The sequence below is a fragment of the Paramacrobiotus metropolitanus genome, unplaced genomic scaffold (genome assembly GCF_019649055.1).
Source record: "Paramacrobiotus metropolitanus isolate TYO unplaced genomic scaffold, Prichtersi_v1.0 Parri_scaffold0000005, whole genome shotgun sequence".
Lineage (NCBI taxonomy): Eukaryota > Metazoa > Tardigrada > Eutardigrada > Parachela > Macrobiotidae > Paramacrobiotus > Paramacrobiotus metropolitanus.
The window spans coordinates 2631383-2646265 of NW_026570225.1; the positions used below are offsets into that span (position 1 = coordinate 2631383).

Consider the following 14883-nt stretch of genomic DNA (forward strand, 5'->3'; position numbering starts at 1 on the left):
TCGAGGGATGACGGAATGAAATGGTCAAGCACTGGCAAAATTAAAATAAAAAGGTTAATATATTTTGAACTAAAAACTGTAACGAAACTAATGGAATGCAGCTACTTTTCGGAGGAAATCGGACCTTTGACATCCGTTATAGTAAAGGCTAAAGCATGTTTAGCGGTGTAAAGTGGCACTGTAAACAGGAACAGGGCTGAGCCAGATCCTTACCTACTGCAACGCTAGAAAAATCGAAAAATCAAAACTTTCTTCTTTTTTGGTCTTCTTTGCAAATAAAATTTAGTAAATTATAGTAGTATTAACTATTAAGTACCTTTTTATTCTAATAATTACAGTGTTGCTGTTATGAGTTTTCATTGTTTTGATCACTACATTTAATGTTTAAATTTCCGTTGCTTTAAACTAGAGCGAAGATGAACAGCAATCTTGCACGCATCGCAGCCAATGTAGAACGTGGTTACGGGGAACATATCAGGACTTGGACAATCCATCCAGCACCGGAATTGCGAGCGAAACATTCCCGAAAAAAGAAGAAATCTGTGTCACCGAAGGAGGTACGTGTATAGCCATAATCAAGTAATGTTTCCCAATTTATGGTGGTGCGTTTTATTGTAGAATGCTTAGTGTACTGTAAGTGTAAAGCGTTATTTACTATTTCCATGTTTGGCAGCAAGCCAAGGAAGACGTCTGCGCATTTCGCAGCGACGAGGAATCTCTGGCTGCATATTGCTTGCTGAATCCCAACCTGTTCTTTACTAAGCATGTCTTCAGCCATCTCCCCATTCTCGATTTGCGGTCCTGTGCGGTAGTGTGTAGCTCATTTTTACCTCTGGCACGCGACGAGATCCAGCGTCGCAACAATACTGCGTTTATTGTCGGCCGGAAGATGCCCGTTTTGGACGCGCGCGTCTTCATCGGTGCAGCGCTGTTTGACATGTGGGTCGAGAAGCCGAACGATCCCTATTTGCTCATGATTATCAAGAATCCCGACATGCACCCGCCAGGCTACATGGGGGAAGCCAAAGACACACTGTACAGTCTCCTACCCAACTCCAACTCCGACGCGCCTAAGCCAGCCAATGGCGAAGGCTTCTCCTTTCCCAAACGCTTCTTGGAACATGTGCCCGTCTTGGGAGTTAACATTTTTACCTTTAACGGGAAGGATGAGCCGATGAAAAGGGACAGGACATTCGCTATATATTATGTGCCTGCTATACGTGGTCTCATAATACGAAAGTAAGTACGATTAATTCGGGACCATAAAGTAATAACCAAGCGGTTCTGTGCCTTGGAAAATAATTAAGGAAAGCATTCCGAATCTCCGATAGACATTTGCCTTTTTTAAAAATGCATTTTATCTGCATTTATGGTTTGCGCAGTCTTCGCACAAAGCGCCTTTGACGACTAAAAGCGAAGGTAGACTCTAATGGCGTGGTTCGGGATTCCAGTAATCTGATGAAAGCTGTTGTAGGCTTATTTTAACCGTTTTCGACCACGCCATTCGCGTTGCCCACTTTGCTTCCCTGCGCCACAGCATGGACGATCTGACCGGCGACGACGCGACGACATGCCAGCCAAGGGGCTTTTTTCTTGTTACAAATTGTAGCGCCCTGGGTGTGCCCTGTCCAGAAGTTCTGGACACTCCCTTCTGCAGCGTGCGCTGTGTACTGCAGGAGCGTGTGGATGTTGCCTATGTGTTTGCTGGGAAGCCCATCAAATGCGCCAGCATATGGCTGGACCGGGAGATGCATAAGGGCAACATGGACGATATCCGGCGCGAATTTAAGAAAATCCGCCCGGATAAGTTGACCAAGGATGCTGTCGACATATTTGCCCTCTTCTTCACCACCGGCCGTTTAACCACGCCAGCTGGACTGCCGCTGACCGAAAAAAGCTGCATACAGGAGGAAGTGGAGGTTTTTAAGAGTTTCTTTTCTACCGCGAAACTAATTGGATGTAGCATTCCTGCCGGTGGAGCGATTTTCGGGAATACGGCGTGCAGTGTGTGGCAGACTGCTGATGTGGAGGATCGCAAGGTGAAATCCATGCAGTACAGTCGACATCCTCATACTCCGAGGAAATCAATATTTTTTATTGTTGCTGCATCGAAGTAAACGCCGTCCAGGACGGATTGCGATTTACCTTGTACCTCCTGTATCTACCATATTTGAATACAAAAACTGCGGTGATCCTTTCTGGTTTCTTTGCTCATGTTGTCGCACGTTTTGGCTGTGGTCGGCTGGCTAATTAAGTACTTGTATCCGGTTTTCTTTTGTGAAATAGATGCCCTTAGTACAACTTACGTGTTACTGTTTTACCGTATATGCTTGTCAGATATTATGTGAACTGTGAAGATGTTTTGAAACTTTTCCGTAGCCAAATTATTTGACGAAAGTATGATGCAGCAGAACGATTGACAGTTGCCGTAATTAAAATCATCCCAAATTTTATTCTGTTTATAAATCCTCACTTCAAAGTCTAAACTGTTCAGCGTGTATTGAAATACAGTTTTTCGGCGATCGTCTGGCCACGATAAATGCCACCAGAAACACCTTATCACCAACTGCAATATCATTCATCACCTCACTGACAAAATGCTCTCGAGAAGTCAAGTCCTGACTGTCATTCTGACTCGTTCAACCACTTTTTAAACAAAATTTAAAAGTAGTTCGCATTCTGTATCATCAAAATACAAACTATAAATAATATTCCATTTCACACCAATCACATCGCTGTAATTTCGTGCTTACTCCAACGGATTTTCAGACGAACCCGTATAACTTTTCACGCGTGAAAAAAACGATGATGGAAACTGTTGATGAACATCCACCAGAGAATGCGTTTCGATTTTGCTAAAAAGAAAATCCAGCTTTTATTATTTTAGAATTCTTGCTTTCTAAACCGGCAATAATTTAGCATACACATACGAAACGAAACCACGCACCCAATTTTCCGTGTGATGGAATACCTTTTCCAGTCAAGTCTGCCATGCAATCGGCCTCTCGAACTCCGAATAGCCAATTCCTGCGGAAATGTTATGTTTATAACGTCTCATTTATTTTGAACACAGAAATAACAATAGCTCCCGCCGCCTGGCCCAGTAGCCTACCATCACCAGCGTTTCCGTGCCTTCCTTCTTGCTGTTGCGCTTATTCCGTGTTTGTCGTTGCCCCATATCGTCTTTATACAAATCCCGTTTCAGATAAATAGTCACTCCCTCCCCATCGGGAGTCAACCGAAAACATCCTGTCAAAATAACACAACCAGTACTGCTGGAGATATTCGCTTGTTGTTTGGTCCGCAATCGAGGCACGACATTCAAGGGCTCATCTTAAACCAAAAACGACTGGAAAACAGCATTAACTATAAAATTTGCCACCCTTTGGTTTACCTGGCGTGTTAGCATACAAAACAGTGCCATCGGCGAAAAACCGGAAAAAGCGATAATAATACACCGTATGCCAAGGCCGATAATTTGAATTCTGATCGATAAAGGACGCTTCACCAGGACGGATATACGAAATGCGGCTTATATATACTCCATTGAAACGGATCTGCGGGCGCTGAATGAACATCTGCCTCCACGATCCGTAATTCAGCGCTTCGGGGCGTTCGCATAATTTGCCCCAGATGCGCATGCAGGCCAACCGCCAGACTGCATCATCCCTTCCCGTCCGGTAAAATCCCCGACAGACAATCGTAAAACGTTCCAAGGAAAGCATATCCAGTTCGGACGAGACGAGCCACTGCGTAATGTACTGCAGAACTTCGAGCGGCAAGGCGCTGATATGGGTGTCGGTGTCTCCTAAAGGATACTCCGGGAGACACGTTCCGTACACTAGAGTGTCGTAAGTGAGCAGACGTTCCAGGATGTCTTCCTCAGTCTCCTGTTCATCATCCATTTCTTGTGGAGACAATGTGGGCACCTGGCGCGGTGCCACATCAGCCACGCGATTTTTCGGTTTAACGGCAGCGGATTTCTCCATTTTGAACTCAATATCGGGATCCAACTGCATGGCGTGCCGGTAAAGACTAATGGCTTCGTAGACGCGTCCATTGCGCTCTTCTTTCATTCCTTCGCGAAAAATTTCTGCTGCCTAATGTTCACAAGCAGAACCAAGTTAGTACCAGAAAGTTTTCACCACTGGAAAATTCTACTGACTCGTGCTATGTACATCCTTACAATTTCAAATGTGGATCGGCTGCAATCCGTTACGTTTGGATCATGCGAAGTTTCCTCGTGATATCCGCCTGTTGTTGGGCCGGCGGGTACGGCAGTCTTTGCGCCAAGTTCTTGTTTCCACCGTTCGCGGAACATCTGCAACTCCAAGTTACGCTCGTCCTGCGTTGTCGCGAAATCTTCCTCCAAGTCCATCGTTTGGATAATTCAGACTAGTCGCGGCCCCAAAATTAAACCTATTCGATTTAGTTGAAATACTAACCGTTTGAAATGGCAAAACTCAACGGATTCACCGTGTGAATACGTACCTGCCCGTGAAAACCTGCCCATCGACAACTGCATTGCACAACATATACCACCTGCAAATTCCATGCAGACGCTGAGCATGGGAACAACCGGCACCTTCAATCACCCACAAAACATCGGAAGAAAGGGTCAGTAATTAATTTATAGAAGCTTGATTTACTACGTGTCTACAGTGTGGTTTTAATTAAGTAATCATACTAAGTACTGCTTACTGGTTAGTGCTTAATACGTTTTCCGTTTTTGTTTACGATTTTGAAGGGAAGAGTGCTTGTCTCGTACAGAGCGAAACATGTGATTATGAAAGCGTCCTTGTCGAAGTCGAAGTCGGACCATTTGGAATGACGCAAACCTCTCGTGAATCACGCACGATTTGCTTCTTCGGCTATTCCACAGCCTGTGGATCGACGTGATTCACTGCAGCATTCCGCTACCTTTATTTGCCACTTCAAATTGCGATGGTAAAACTTTCATATTTCTTTCAAAATTGTCGCCGTTCTTTTGGGATTGACGGATTGTTAGGATGTTAGTTTTCTGAGTTCTCTTTTGAAGTTTCCCATGCACCGGTACACTATTATAAAAACTATTGAGTGCTCAGCGCCTCAGCCTGTTTGTTTATTTCCGACGTATCTGACGATGTGAATGTGGTTGGTTATTGATTTCTGAATTTTCTCCTGTTATTTGGTTTTAATTTTCGGATTATGTGGATTTCCCTTTCCTGTATGAATTTATCAGTGCCCGTAACTGTAAGTACTGTAGCGTTTTTCATCTGTAATTTTTTAAAACTTTTTGTAACGATTTGAGTAGTAGCGGAAATTCTATGAGCAACATCTGTGATCACCGTCGCTACTGGCGTCAGTGGCGAGCGACAAATTGATTATAAATAATTTAAAATCACAGTTTTCGTGAGCATACCAAAATTGAAAGTACGTGTATACCTGTCTACTACCGAACAAGAGTCGTGTTCCTGGCTTTTTGGGATTTAATGTACTTAATGCAAAGTTTTGGTTATGTGCTTCCCTTTTATAGCCTGAGGTTCTGACTTTGAGCTGTGTTAATCAGGTGAATAAGTGATATATATGTATTTAGTTTTATGAATTCCGGGTGGATTGTAATACCTGTTACCCTTTTACGATGAAGAGTTGTGTCACACTCGTTTCATTAATAAATTGGCCAAGACCCGAAAAGAATCGAAGGGCCTTATTATTTATAGCGTTTGGCTTTCAAATTAGTACGGTACCTTAATGGTAAGCATAACGTTGATCAGATTGAAGAGATGTGGTTTTAAGGCGATGGGTTACTTAATTCGATAAAGATAATTTTATCTCGGGATGCACGGTATCGGTGATTGTAGTAACTGTTACGTCTGTATATTTTACCTGTAATTGTTAGCCTTATAATACAAACTTCCTGCTCGATTTATTCCGCTTTGGCTATCTGAATCATCAGTTCTGCTAATTTGGTAATGCGTGTTGGTACTGTGTGTAACTTATTGTTAGAATTAGTTATCAAAAGTTTTAAAATAGTTGCATTCATCCGTCCTTGCGTATTCGGAAGTTAACGGTCTACATTAAAAACGTTAATTTGGATATCGTTCTCCGTTTGAAGTATTTACTTGGAAAAATTAGTAAATTTGACTGAACTGTGATTTTTCACTGATGTGACTGATGTCCGATATTTTGTGAGCTTGATTGACAAGGCTCTTTTGCTCAGATAAATGGGGAAGCAGCCACATTAACGACCATCCAATGGGCTTACTGCGGGAATGCTTATCCGTTTAATATCCATTTTGGATGAGGAAATAATGCTGTGATAAAGCGTGTCCGGGATTATAGTTAGCGCGTATGGAGGAATCGGATTGTAAGCGCTTCAAAGCGGATGCCCGGTGTCAGGACAATGACGCCGCCGCCTATCCCCAACTGGGTGACGGCCGTGAGCAGGAATTAAGCAATCTATTCCAGAATGTCGGTTCACTGGCCGATAGGAATGGGACGGTGGTGGAAGAACGCCTTATCACGTCGTCTTTCAAGCATCCGACCATTTTGCGCTCCGTTTCCGATCGGCTACCACTGCCACACCGTAAAACACATCGTCGCACCAGCAGTACACAGTCAGTTAGTTCATTGACTGGACATTCCGGTTTGGATGACATCGTTGATAGTTTTGAGGGGGACATTCCGGTCACGATGGTGCATAACGATATTATGTCCCAGGAGATTAATCGCTCGGATTCGTAAGTCGATCCGTAAGAGAATAGTTATTGCTCGTCACGAAGAATGAATGTTGGTACGCTACATATACCGCTTTGAATTTATCATTATGGCAGTCATTTCCTGGAAACGATAAATGTTACTTTCAATGGTATCACTAGATGATAGTAATTGTTTTAAAAGTTCCTAATTGATGGTGCAGCGAACTGCTCGAGTCGATGTTTTTGAACATAGCACGGTATAGATTACAGATACACTTCTTCATGTAAATGCCCAATTTCAGGATCGAGGAATCATATATCACTCAATCTGAGCGTCACCCCGTTACACCTCTGACTCCTCCACCGTCGCAAGAGCACACTAACTGGCTGCTGCGCTTTTTTCAGTCGGATTTGTTCGATGCTAATTTGGCCATCCATTATCTCTACAGATCGAAGTCCAAAGATACGGGCGTGCAGCAGTATTTAGGTTGGTACTGATAACTTATGCCATATGTGCACTCTATGCGTACCTTTGTGGACATTCCGCTTATGATCGCGCTTAAGTTGCCTATTCCTGCGATCGAAGGTCGGAAGTTAGATGTCTCGATTTCGTGATTAACAGTAACATAATATATAAGTTGAAACACCTTCTTTAATAACCACATATCGTACAATAGCAAGAGAGCCATGTGGTTTTCAGTAAGTTTAATTTTGTAATTTATTGCTGTTAAGATTGTAGAAATATTCTTATCGATAAAAAAAAGGCATATCCCCGTCAGTACATGTAGTTCACAAGTTCACGAAAATAGTCAAAGTGGTACGTAATTGACAACAAGGCAACATTTTGGCGCCGCAAAAAGGGCAAGCCGACCTGCACATCACACACATATTTTAATGGCGATGAAGCTGCATTGCTGTTGAATCTTCGTTTGGCAGGAAAGCTTTTAAGATCGAGTGAGCTATCTTATGTAGTTATGTGTGTGAAATTTTATCTGTATTCAGAAAATAATAGGATTACTGTACTTAAAAAAACTATTCAATTTTTCAGGGAACCGGTTGTTTACGCTGGATCCCGTGGAAGTGGATTTCTACTTGCCACAGCTGATTAATTTGTGCATTGACACACGCGATTTGTCTGATTACCTGCTGCCATATTTGAAGTATCGGTAAGTGGCACTAGTTTCCGTAATGGATTTATCGGCAGGGCTTACGGAAGTGTCGTAGTTGTCAAGCAGTGCCGAAAGTCGAGATAAGTGATACTCTGCTTTTTGTACGTCCAAATTGAATCAAATCTGTTTTGGTGTATTCGATGGAATGCGGATAACTGTCTTAGCGACGAGTTGGTTGCTGATGTGTTTGACTTATGCTTATGGTCTACAAAGCACGTAGAAATTCGCGTTGGGCATTTTTTACTTACCCTTTGTGAAAGAGTGGTGGCTCGGGCGAGCAAACCATTGCGTGACTTCTAGTCATGTTGTCGAAAGTTTATTTGCGCAGCGGACACGCAACGCGGTAAACGTTTGTGATGGCGCACTTATGAAAATTTTTATGAGATTTCAGTTTGCAGAATTCAACCCGAAAGAAAGCTTTAATATCTCCTCTTCTTTTTTATCCGCTCTTCCACAGCTGGTACTTGTGGAGATATTAAGCTGCCGCGCAGCATGCACTTTAATACTGTTTGAATGACGTGTGCACTGTGCAGTGTTATACGTATTGACGTGTGAACGCGCTTTTTATTAGTCGACTAATCTCTCTGCTGTTATCAACTCATAGTAAGGTAGCATATTTTATCAAAAGATAGTATTAAGAAATTTAATTGACAAAAAAATGGAAAACTAGCTTTGCTTCAGCTCTAGCGATACGGACATTAGCACTTCGTATAATCTTCGTACTACCTAGTTATAAGTCTGTACGTGTCGCCCTTTAGTCTTACGATTTACGAAGTACAGTTTGTTAAGATAATGCTTGCTAACCTTGGAAAAGCGTTCCTTTAATGAAATCTGATCCCTATCAGAGGATGCTTGGGATATTTAATGCCTGTTTACGTAATTCCGATGGAGAAACTGAAGTCAAATATATTTTCCCGAAGTACTTGTAACGGAAATGACGTCAGGAAGTAAATGTGTTTCTGTGTGTGGCAGATGTGAGCAGAGTCCGGATCTGGCATTGAAGACCGCCTGGCTGATCGATGCATATACTCAGGATGGCTGGATGAGAGGGAGGAAAACGCGCAAAACACCTGCTGTCAAGTTTCGCGATGCCATATTGGCCGAAACATTCGCAGTCAAGTACGTCAATAATGTGTTGTGGGTGCGCTTCCCGGCTTTGTGGTCGCTTCGTTAAGCTTTTGACAACAGCCACGCCATGTGATTTGACATATTGTCATGCTAATCTGCTGCGTGGGTGTTGTGGGCATTCATTGGCACTTTTGTTCGGTAACCTATCAAATTGAATTTTGGTGAGCTGGCTGAAATTTTCATTTGATGCTTGCCTAGGAGTAGGGCATCGTAGAACCTGGTAACGGCGTTACAATTCATAATATTTTGAATTTGTACAGTGGCTCCTTGTGAGAAGAATTTTTAAAATTTGTTTACCAGTTTTTGCTTTTTGGTAACCGCGTTGGAATTTCAGGAGCCTTGTGAATTCAGTTATGATGAACAACTTTTCGTCTGCTAACACTCTTTTAGACGCTAAATGGAAATTCCAGATAGGAATTATAGAATGGTATCCTATTGTCCTTTGCATTTGTTTTTCCGTAAGCCCTGTAAATAAACAGGAAGTGAAGTGGATGGGGCTCAAAGATTTTTTCAGTAATAATTGTAATTAATGGGCATGCCGATAATTAATCATCAGCGGTGTTGAATTACAAAGCTATGAGAAATAAAAAGCGGTTGTGTTACAGGACAGCAAAAGCCCCTTCGCTACCGTGTGTACCCGCACTGCGATCTATTCGGGAGTCTGAATCCTTAGGCTGTATTAGCCCTCTGGGTAGTTTGAAGAAATCTCATCATCGGTCTAAATCCGATGCTACAGGTGCATTGCGTATTCTGAAATTGCCTTCTGTTATTCTCTAACCCAAATCCCAGCAAAATTCGACGATCAATAAATTTCTAGGAATTAATTCCTGTTCCACGCCGACAGGTAATAAGGAACCGGTTAAGACGACAATCGGTGATTTAACGTCGGCGAAAGCCTTTCATTCGGGATGCACTTGCTTCGAAACGACAGCAAATGTCATGCATGAACTTCGGGGAGAACCGGTTGAGTGTACATGTCAGGTTGGTGAAATTATGTTTTCATGACGGTGGCTCATTGATACAATAGATGATAACTTGATACTACTTCGAGCCCACAGCAGACAGACTAATAAAAATTTTGATTCACGGTATTGTAATTTCAAAAAATTATCATGTTTCGCGAACCCGAATACTGCAAACTTTTTCAGGATTGTATTTAGATCGAGTGAGTTTGCCTTTGTAATAAGGCGGTTATGAAGAAACCTTTGATGACAAGCATTAATACTATATTAATACTGAAAAGAGTATATCACTATAATTATTAAGTACATCTGGAACACACGCCTTTAGTGAATAAAAAGTCACTATTATCGTTAATGTTTCCGAAAGTTTCTGATCGACAGCATGGTGCCGACTATATAGCTTTTATTTACTTTTACCGTTTACGCATATTCCGCAACGTATTTGTCAGATTTAAACCGAGTGTTCACTTGCTGACTTGTTGGCGACATGTTTGATGATGTGTTGTGTGGACTTTTTAGGCGCCGCGATTAGCGCCTGAGATGGAATTTATTAAAGCTCTAATCAAGATCGGAAAGAATTTGACTCGTTCGCCTAAAGATGGACGTACGGTGCGATTAACCGCCGATCTGGGTGTTATCAACATTAATCTGCCGGCGCGTGTCTGGCTGCCGCTGTACTGGAACACACCCCATCATGTCGTGAGGATACCTCCGCATGCTGCGGCTGTTTTGAATTCCAAAGACAAAGTATGTTGTTAACAATTTCCCGGAAATCTTTTGTGACAGTGACGTATTAAGATGCTGATTACGTGGTATCGTGCAGGCGCCGTATTTAATCTTCGTCGAGGTATTGTTGGTGGATGATGTTTTCTGCAGTCCAGTCGCCGGAAAGATTCAGGAGAATCTAATGCGGCAGACCAAATCCGAAGACAATATCGCCGACCAGTCGCCATGCGATGAGGGAATATCATCAAATAAAAGTGACGAGGACGGGGAATGCTGGTCTCAAGAGGATGATGAGATACTGAATCAGGTGAGAAGAGGTATCTACCTCACTGGCTTTGGCAGGGATAGTATCGTCTAGAAGAGTATTTCGTTGAAAACTGGTTTTGCCGTTTCGCCTCACAGATAGGCGAACCACAACCAACCAACACACATTCCACGCAAAAAATTGTAATCAGATTGCGTCGACTGGTGTTGGCTACGTTAAAACTGAATTTTTGGCCTGCCATTTGCGTAATTGGATATATGGCATCATATTTAATTAGCGTTCGACTTCGTAATTTTGATTATAACAGCTTGAATTTCGGATTTGAACTGCCGTTGTCAAAAGAACTGTAGTCCACTGTTATTACGGATAATTTGTCTTGACTGACAGACCACACTTGAGATAATTCACGTGTTCTGTGTGGTCTATGGAGTGTTGACATTAGCCGCATTGTTTATGCTTGTAGTTTCCTCTGCATCATGGCAGTCGGTCATTCAATGGCGAGACAACATCCGTCTGGTCGCAAGAAAGCATGGTCAGTTTGGAGAGTCGGGAAATGACCATCAGTGCGGGCGATGTGGTGCGACGCCTCAATCAAAGCCTGGTGGCCGATGATGGCACTTTTAAGGTAGGTGGCTACTGGTTATGTGTTGCTGCTGATCAAGGGGAACGAGTAAACTGATTGATGTTTTGCTGCAGCCTGACCATGAAGACCCTTCGGCAGCGGCCATGAAAGAGCCCTGGGAAATTAAACAGAGCCGAATCCGGCGTAATTCACCTTATGGACACCTGCCCAATTGGCGTCTGTTGGCAGTTATTGTGAAATGCGGGGATGATCTACGCCAGGAACAGTTGGCGCATCAAATGCTAAGGCTTTTACAGGTGCACACTATACATGCAAAATTGTAATCGAATCGAAGTAGGCTATAATGTATTTATTATTCGTCGTGGTTTTCATGTGCAGTTTTTTGTTGTGAATATTTAGAATTTATTCGGCATAAATTTTGGTTGCCCTTGTTAACATTTTAATTGCTTGTTTTTAGAAAATCTGGGAAGCAGAGAAACTGAAGCTGTGGGTGCGACCCTGTCACATCCTGGTGACAGGAAAGGATCAAGGCATGATCGAGCCGATTATTAACGCTGTCTCGCTGCATCAGATCAAAAAGCAGAGTCAACTGCCACTGCTACAGTACTTCATCCGTGAATATGGTGGTCAGACCACAGAGGATTTTTTCAAAGCGCAGCTCAATTTCGTGCATAGTCTTGCAGCCTATTGCCTTGTATCCTACTTGTTGCAGGTCAAGGATCGGTAAGTATTAATTAGCTTTGATGTTTTGCTCTTCGCAGTTGGTACGGGCCGCCGTACGGCGTTGTTACTGGGTTGTGCAAATTTAAGTTTTTGGTGCCACCCCTTCATTGTATTAGAGTTCAGACCTTAAGCAGAAGTTCCTTCGTCATGGTTTTGTTTATGTAAATTTTCAGTTCATTGGTACTTACCAGTTTATTGGTAGTTAAAAGATGGAAGCAGCGAAGATAATTAATGTATTTTGCGATCATCTTGCCGCTCTTAATACATATTTACAGAGTATGTGCAATAATTATATAATCACTATTTCTTCAGAATTTTGTATTAAATCTAAGCTTTCCATTCACTTAGTTGCACCGAGGCTTGGTTCGGCTTATAATCAGCACTTATTGCAGCTGGTTGCTTACGCTATGATTGCTTATTATAGGCACAACGGAAACATATTGTTGGATGCCCAAGGTCATCTGATCCATATTGATTTTGGATTTATCCTGTCGCAGTCGCCACGCAGCTTAGGCTTTGAGAATTCTCATTTTAAGCTGACGAGTGATTTTGTGGACGTGCTGGGTGGTGTGGGAAGTGATATGTTCGAATATTATAAGCTGGAGATGCTCAAAGGGTTGATCGCTACTCGAAAACACTGTGATAAAATTATATCCCTCTTTGAAGTTATGCAGAGCGGTAAGTGATTTTCAGTGCTTAGTGCTGTCTCGAATTTGTTACAAAATCAGTTCTTCGTGCCAGGGCCTTTTCTTGCTTAACTGCGTGCGAGTCGGCAGCTTGAAGTTACATAGTTTATTGCCGGAAGTAGATTACTGCAGATAATTGAGGAATCACTACTGTTTATAACGCATCGGAAATGCAGATACTTTGAACAATCTTTAGCGATTTATTGAGCTTTCCGGTTACGCAAATTTGTTTATAGTGAGGATTTGATAGATGTACTTACATTGGCAGTTCTTTCCAGCCTTACAGTAATGCAAGCATATTGTGACTTTTCAGCTGACTTGCCCTGTTTCAAAAACGGTGGATCAAGCATCATCAATGGATTAAAGCAGCGTTTGCACATTTATACAACGGAGGAAAGTTTACAACAGCTGGTGGAGAATATGGTCACATCCAGTATTGCCTCAATAACAACGAAACTCTACGATGATTACCAGTTTTATTCCAATGGCATAATGTAGATTTTACGGAGATTAATGTGCATTGTTTGCGGCACGCCAGTGTGTTCTCGTTGAGTCTTTTGTTGCGCTGACGCGGGCGATGTAGACATTGGTAGCAAAGTGATTATGTTTGTTGGGCCTGATATTTTTACACAGATTTTATTATTTGGCACTGGAGTTCTGTCGTTTTACTCCGCAAGTCCGAAATGTTCCGTTCTGGTTTTTGGAATGTCTGTTATATCGTTTATTTGTGACCGGTCACGCTGTGCAGCTGTGTACTTTTTTAGCGCTATTTTATGTTTGTAATCGTCCTTTTTTGACGGCCTCGCTAAGCCCAGTATGTACAAACGTTATTAAAGACATCTAATTCAGAGGATAACAGGATTCAAGCCATAGAACGGAAGGCAATCTTGTACTACGAAACATATGTCAGGTTTGCTATGGAGGAAAACATTACAATCGCACACAAGCCGAAACAATCATTTTGACTTAAACACGCAAACAGCAAACACATTCTTATCTTCATTTTTTATTCCATGCAGCACGCTCGGCTTTTTCCGCTATCACTTCGTTCAGGTACGGCGTCAAGTAATGATGACCAGGCTGTAAAAGAAGAGCAAATTGCTGAGAACGCCGGAGCGAATAGTCACGTAAGCTGATTTCCAGTGATTATATGGACTGCTTTCTTCATTTACGCGAGATTAAGAAATTCCATTACTGGTTGTAAGTCCCTTATGACAATGCTGCGGTGCATTCAAAAGTTTCAATATTATCCATCCCTGCTTTCTCCGCGCCGTAAAAGACGACGCGATTCTGTTGCTTACATCGTCGTATTTCGTCCACAGCTGTTCAGGAAGGACTATCTTGTTGCGACTAAGCTGAATGGCGCGGTGCAGCCGGTGCGCGCGGGCGTCAAAGAGTTCCGCTGGCAGACGACGAACCGCTTCCCGCACATCGTCATGTCCATCACGGTACAAATCATCATGGTACAAGCCTTCAAAACAGCACATCATTCTCATGGTGAACCAACCAACACGCAACTCAGTCTTTGCCCGATGCTTACCATATTCTCTGGTGTCGTCTTTTTGGTATATCCATTTCTTCATGGTAGAATATATCAGTCCTAAAATTAACAAAAGTTTAATGCACGGAATCGGAAATGAAAAGCATCGCAAAAGAAATGACTGCTGGGACTCAGCCATGTCAGTGTTCAGTACTGTACCGACACTATCCGCCACTCTTTTGGGAGTTGTCTTTGTTGGTAGCGATAAAGCAGCCATTATATGTGTTACAGCTGGACGACTTTTAAGAACGCATCCAGATAAAGCCTGCTGAAAATATGTGCGGGAATATGCTAAAATAGGAACTACATATACTACTCTAGGATAGGAGCATTTTGATCTACGACAAAAATTTGTCGAAGTTGGAATTCTTCCCAAATCCTCGCTTGTTCAACTCAACCATTTGACACCACGCCTAGTTGGTGA

General features: G+C 42.5%; 4 protein-coding genes across 6 annotated transcripts; 2 read left to right on the forward strand and 2 right to left on the reverse strand.

Annotated features, from left to right (window-relative positions):
• Positions 1 to 233: 233 nt before the first annotated feature.
• Positions 234 to 2447, forward strand: LOC129580879 (uncharacterized). The gene is made up of 3 exons (XM_055471611.1): positions 234 to 557; positions 674 to 1239; positions 1475 to 2447. The coding sequence occupies exons 1-3, from the start codon at positions 417 to 419 to the stop codon at positions 2115 to 2117; spliced, it is 1350 nt and encodes a 449-aa protein (XP_055327586.1). The 5' UTR covers positions 234 to 416; the 3' UTR covers positions 2118 to 2447.
• A 116-nt stretch (positions 2448 to 2563) lies between these two features.
• Positions 2564 to 4732, reverse strand: LOC129580880 (F-box only protein 9-like). Of its 2 annotated transcripts, none has more exons than XM_055471613.1 (6): positions 4492 to 4732; positions 4187 to 4419; positions 3395 to 4100; positions 3113 to 3249; positions 2948 to 3027; positions 2564 to 2855 (listed from the first exon to the last, which is right to left on the reverse strand). In XM_055471613.1, the coding sequence occupies exons 2-6, from the start codon at positions 4376 to 4378 to the stop codon at positions 2750 to 2752; spliced, it is 1221 nt and encodes a 406-aa protein (XP_055327588.1). In that variant the 5' UTR covers positions 4379 to 4419; positions 4492 to 4732; the 3' UTR covers positions 2564 to 2749. The 2 variants fall into 2 exon arrangements, with proteins under 2 accessions (XP_055327588.1, XP_055327587.1); XM_055471612.1 differs by having other exon boundaries at positions 3113 to 3333.
• Positions 4733 to 4902: 170 nt separating this feature from the next.
• On the forward strand, positions 4903 to 13767 carry LOC129580918 (phosphatidylinositol 4-kinase beta-like). 2 transcript variants are annotated; one of them, XM_055471678.1, is made up of 14 exons: positions 4903 to 5232; positions 6200 to 6719; positions 6980 to 7164; positions 7726 to 7843; positions 8819 to 8965; positions 9580 to 9710; positions 9792 to 9955; positions 10456 to 10683; positions 10760 to 10969; positions 11391 to 11552; positions 11624 to 11806; positions 11968 to 12233; positions 12658 to 12911; positions 13233 to 13767. In XM_055471678.1, exons 2-14 carry the CDS (start codon positions 6331 to 6333, stop codon positions 13415 to 13417), a joined length of 2622 nt encoding a protein of 873 aa, XP_055327653.1. In that variant the 5' UTR covers positions 4903 to 5232; positions 6200 to 6330; the 3' UTR covers positions 13418 to 13767. The 2 variants fall into 2 exon arrangements, with proteins under 2 accessions (XP_055327653.1, XP_055327654.1); XM_055471679.1 differs by having other exon boundaries at positions 9819 to 9955.
• On the reverse strand, positions 13654 to 14836 carry LOC129580919 (cytochrome b-c1 complex subunit 7-like). Its single transcript, XM_055471681.1, has 4 exons — positions 14619 to 14836; positions 14460 to 14519; positions 14221 to 14390; positions 13654 to 13999 (listed from the first exon to the last, which is right to left on the reverse strand). Exons 1-4 carry the CDS (start codon positions 14674 to 14676, stop codon positions 13919 to 13921), a joined length of 369 nt encoding a protein of 122 aa, XP_055327656.1. The 5' UTR covers positions 14677 to 14836; the 3' UTR covers positions 13654 to 13918.
• Positions 14837 to 14883: the final 47 nt, after the last annotated feature.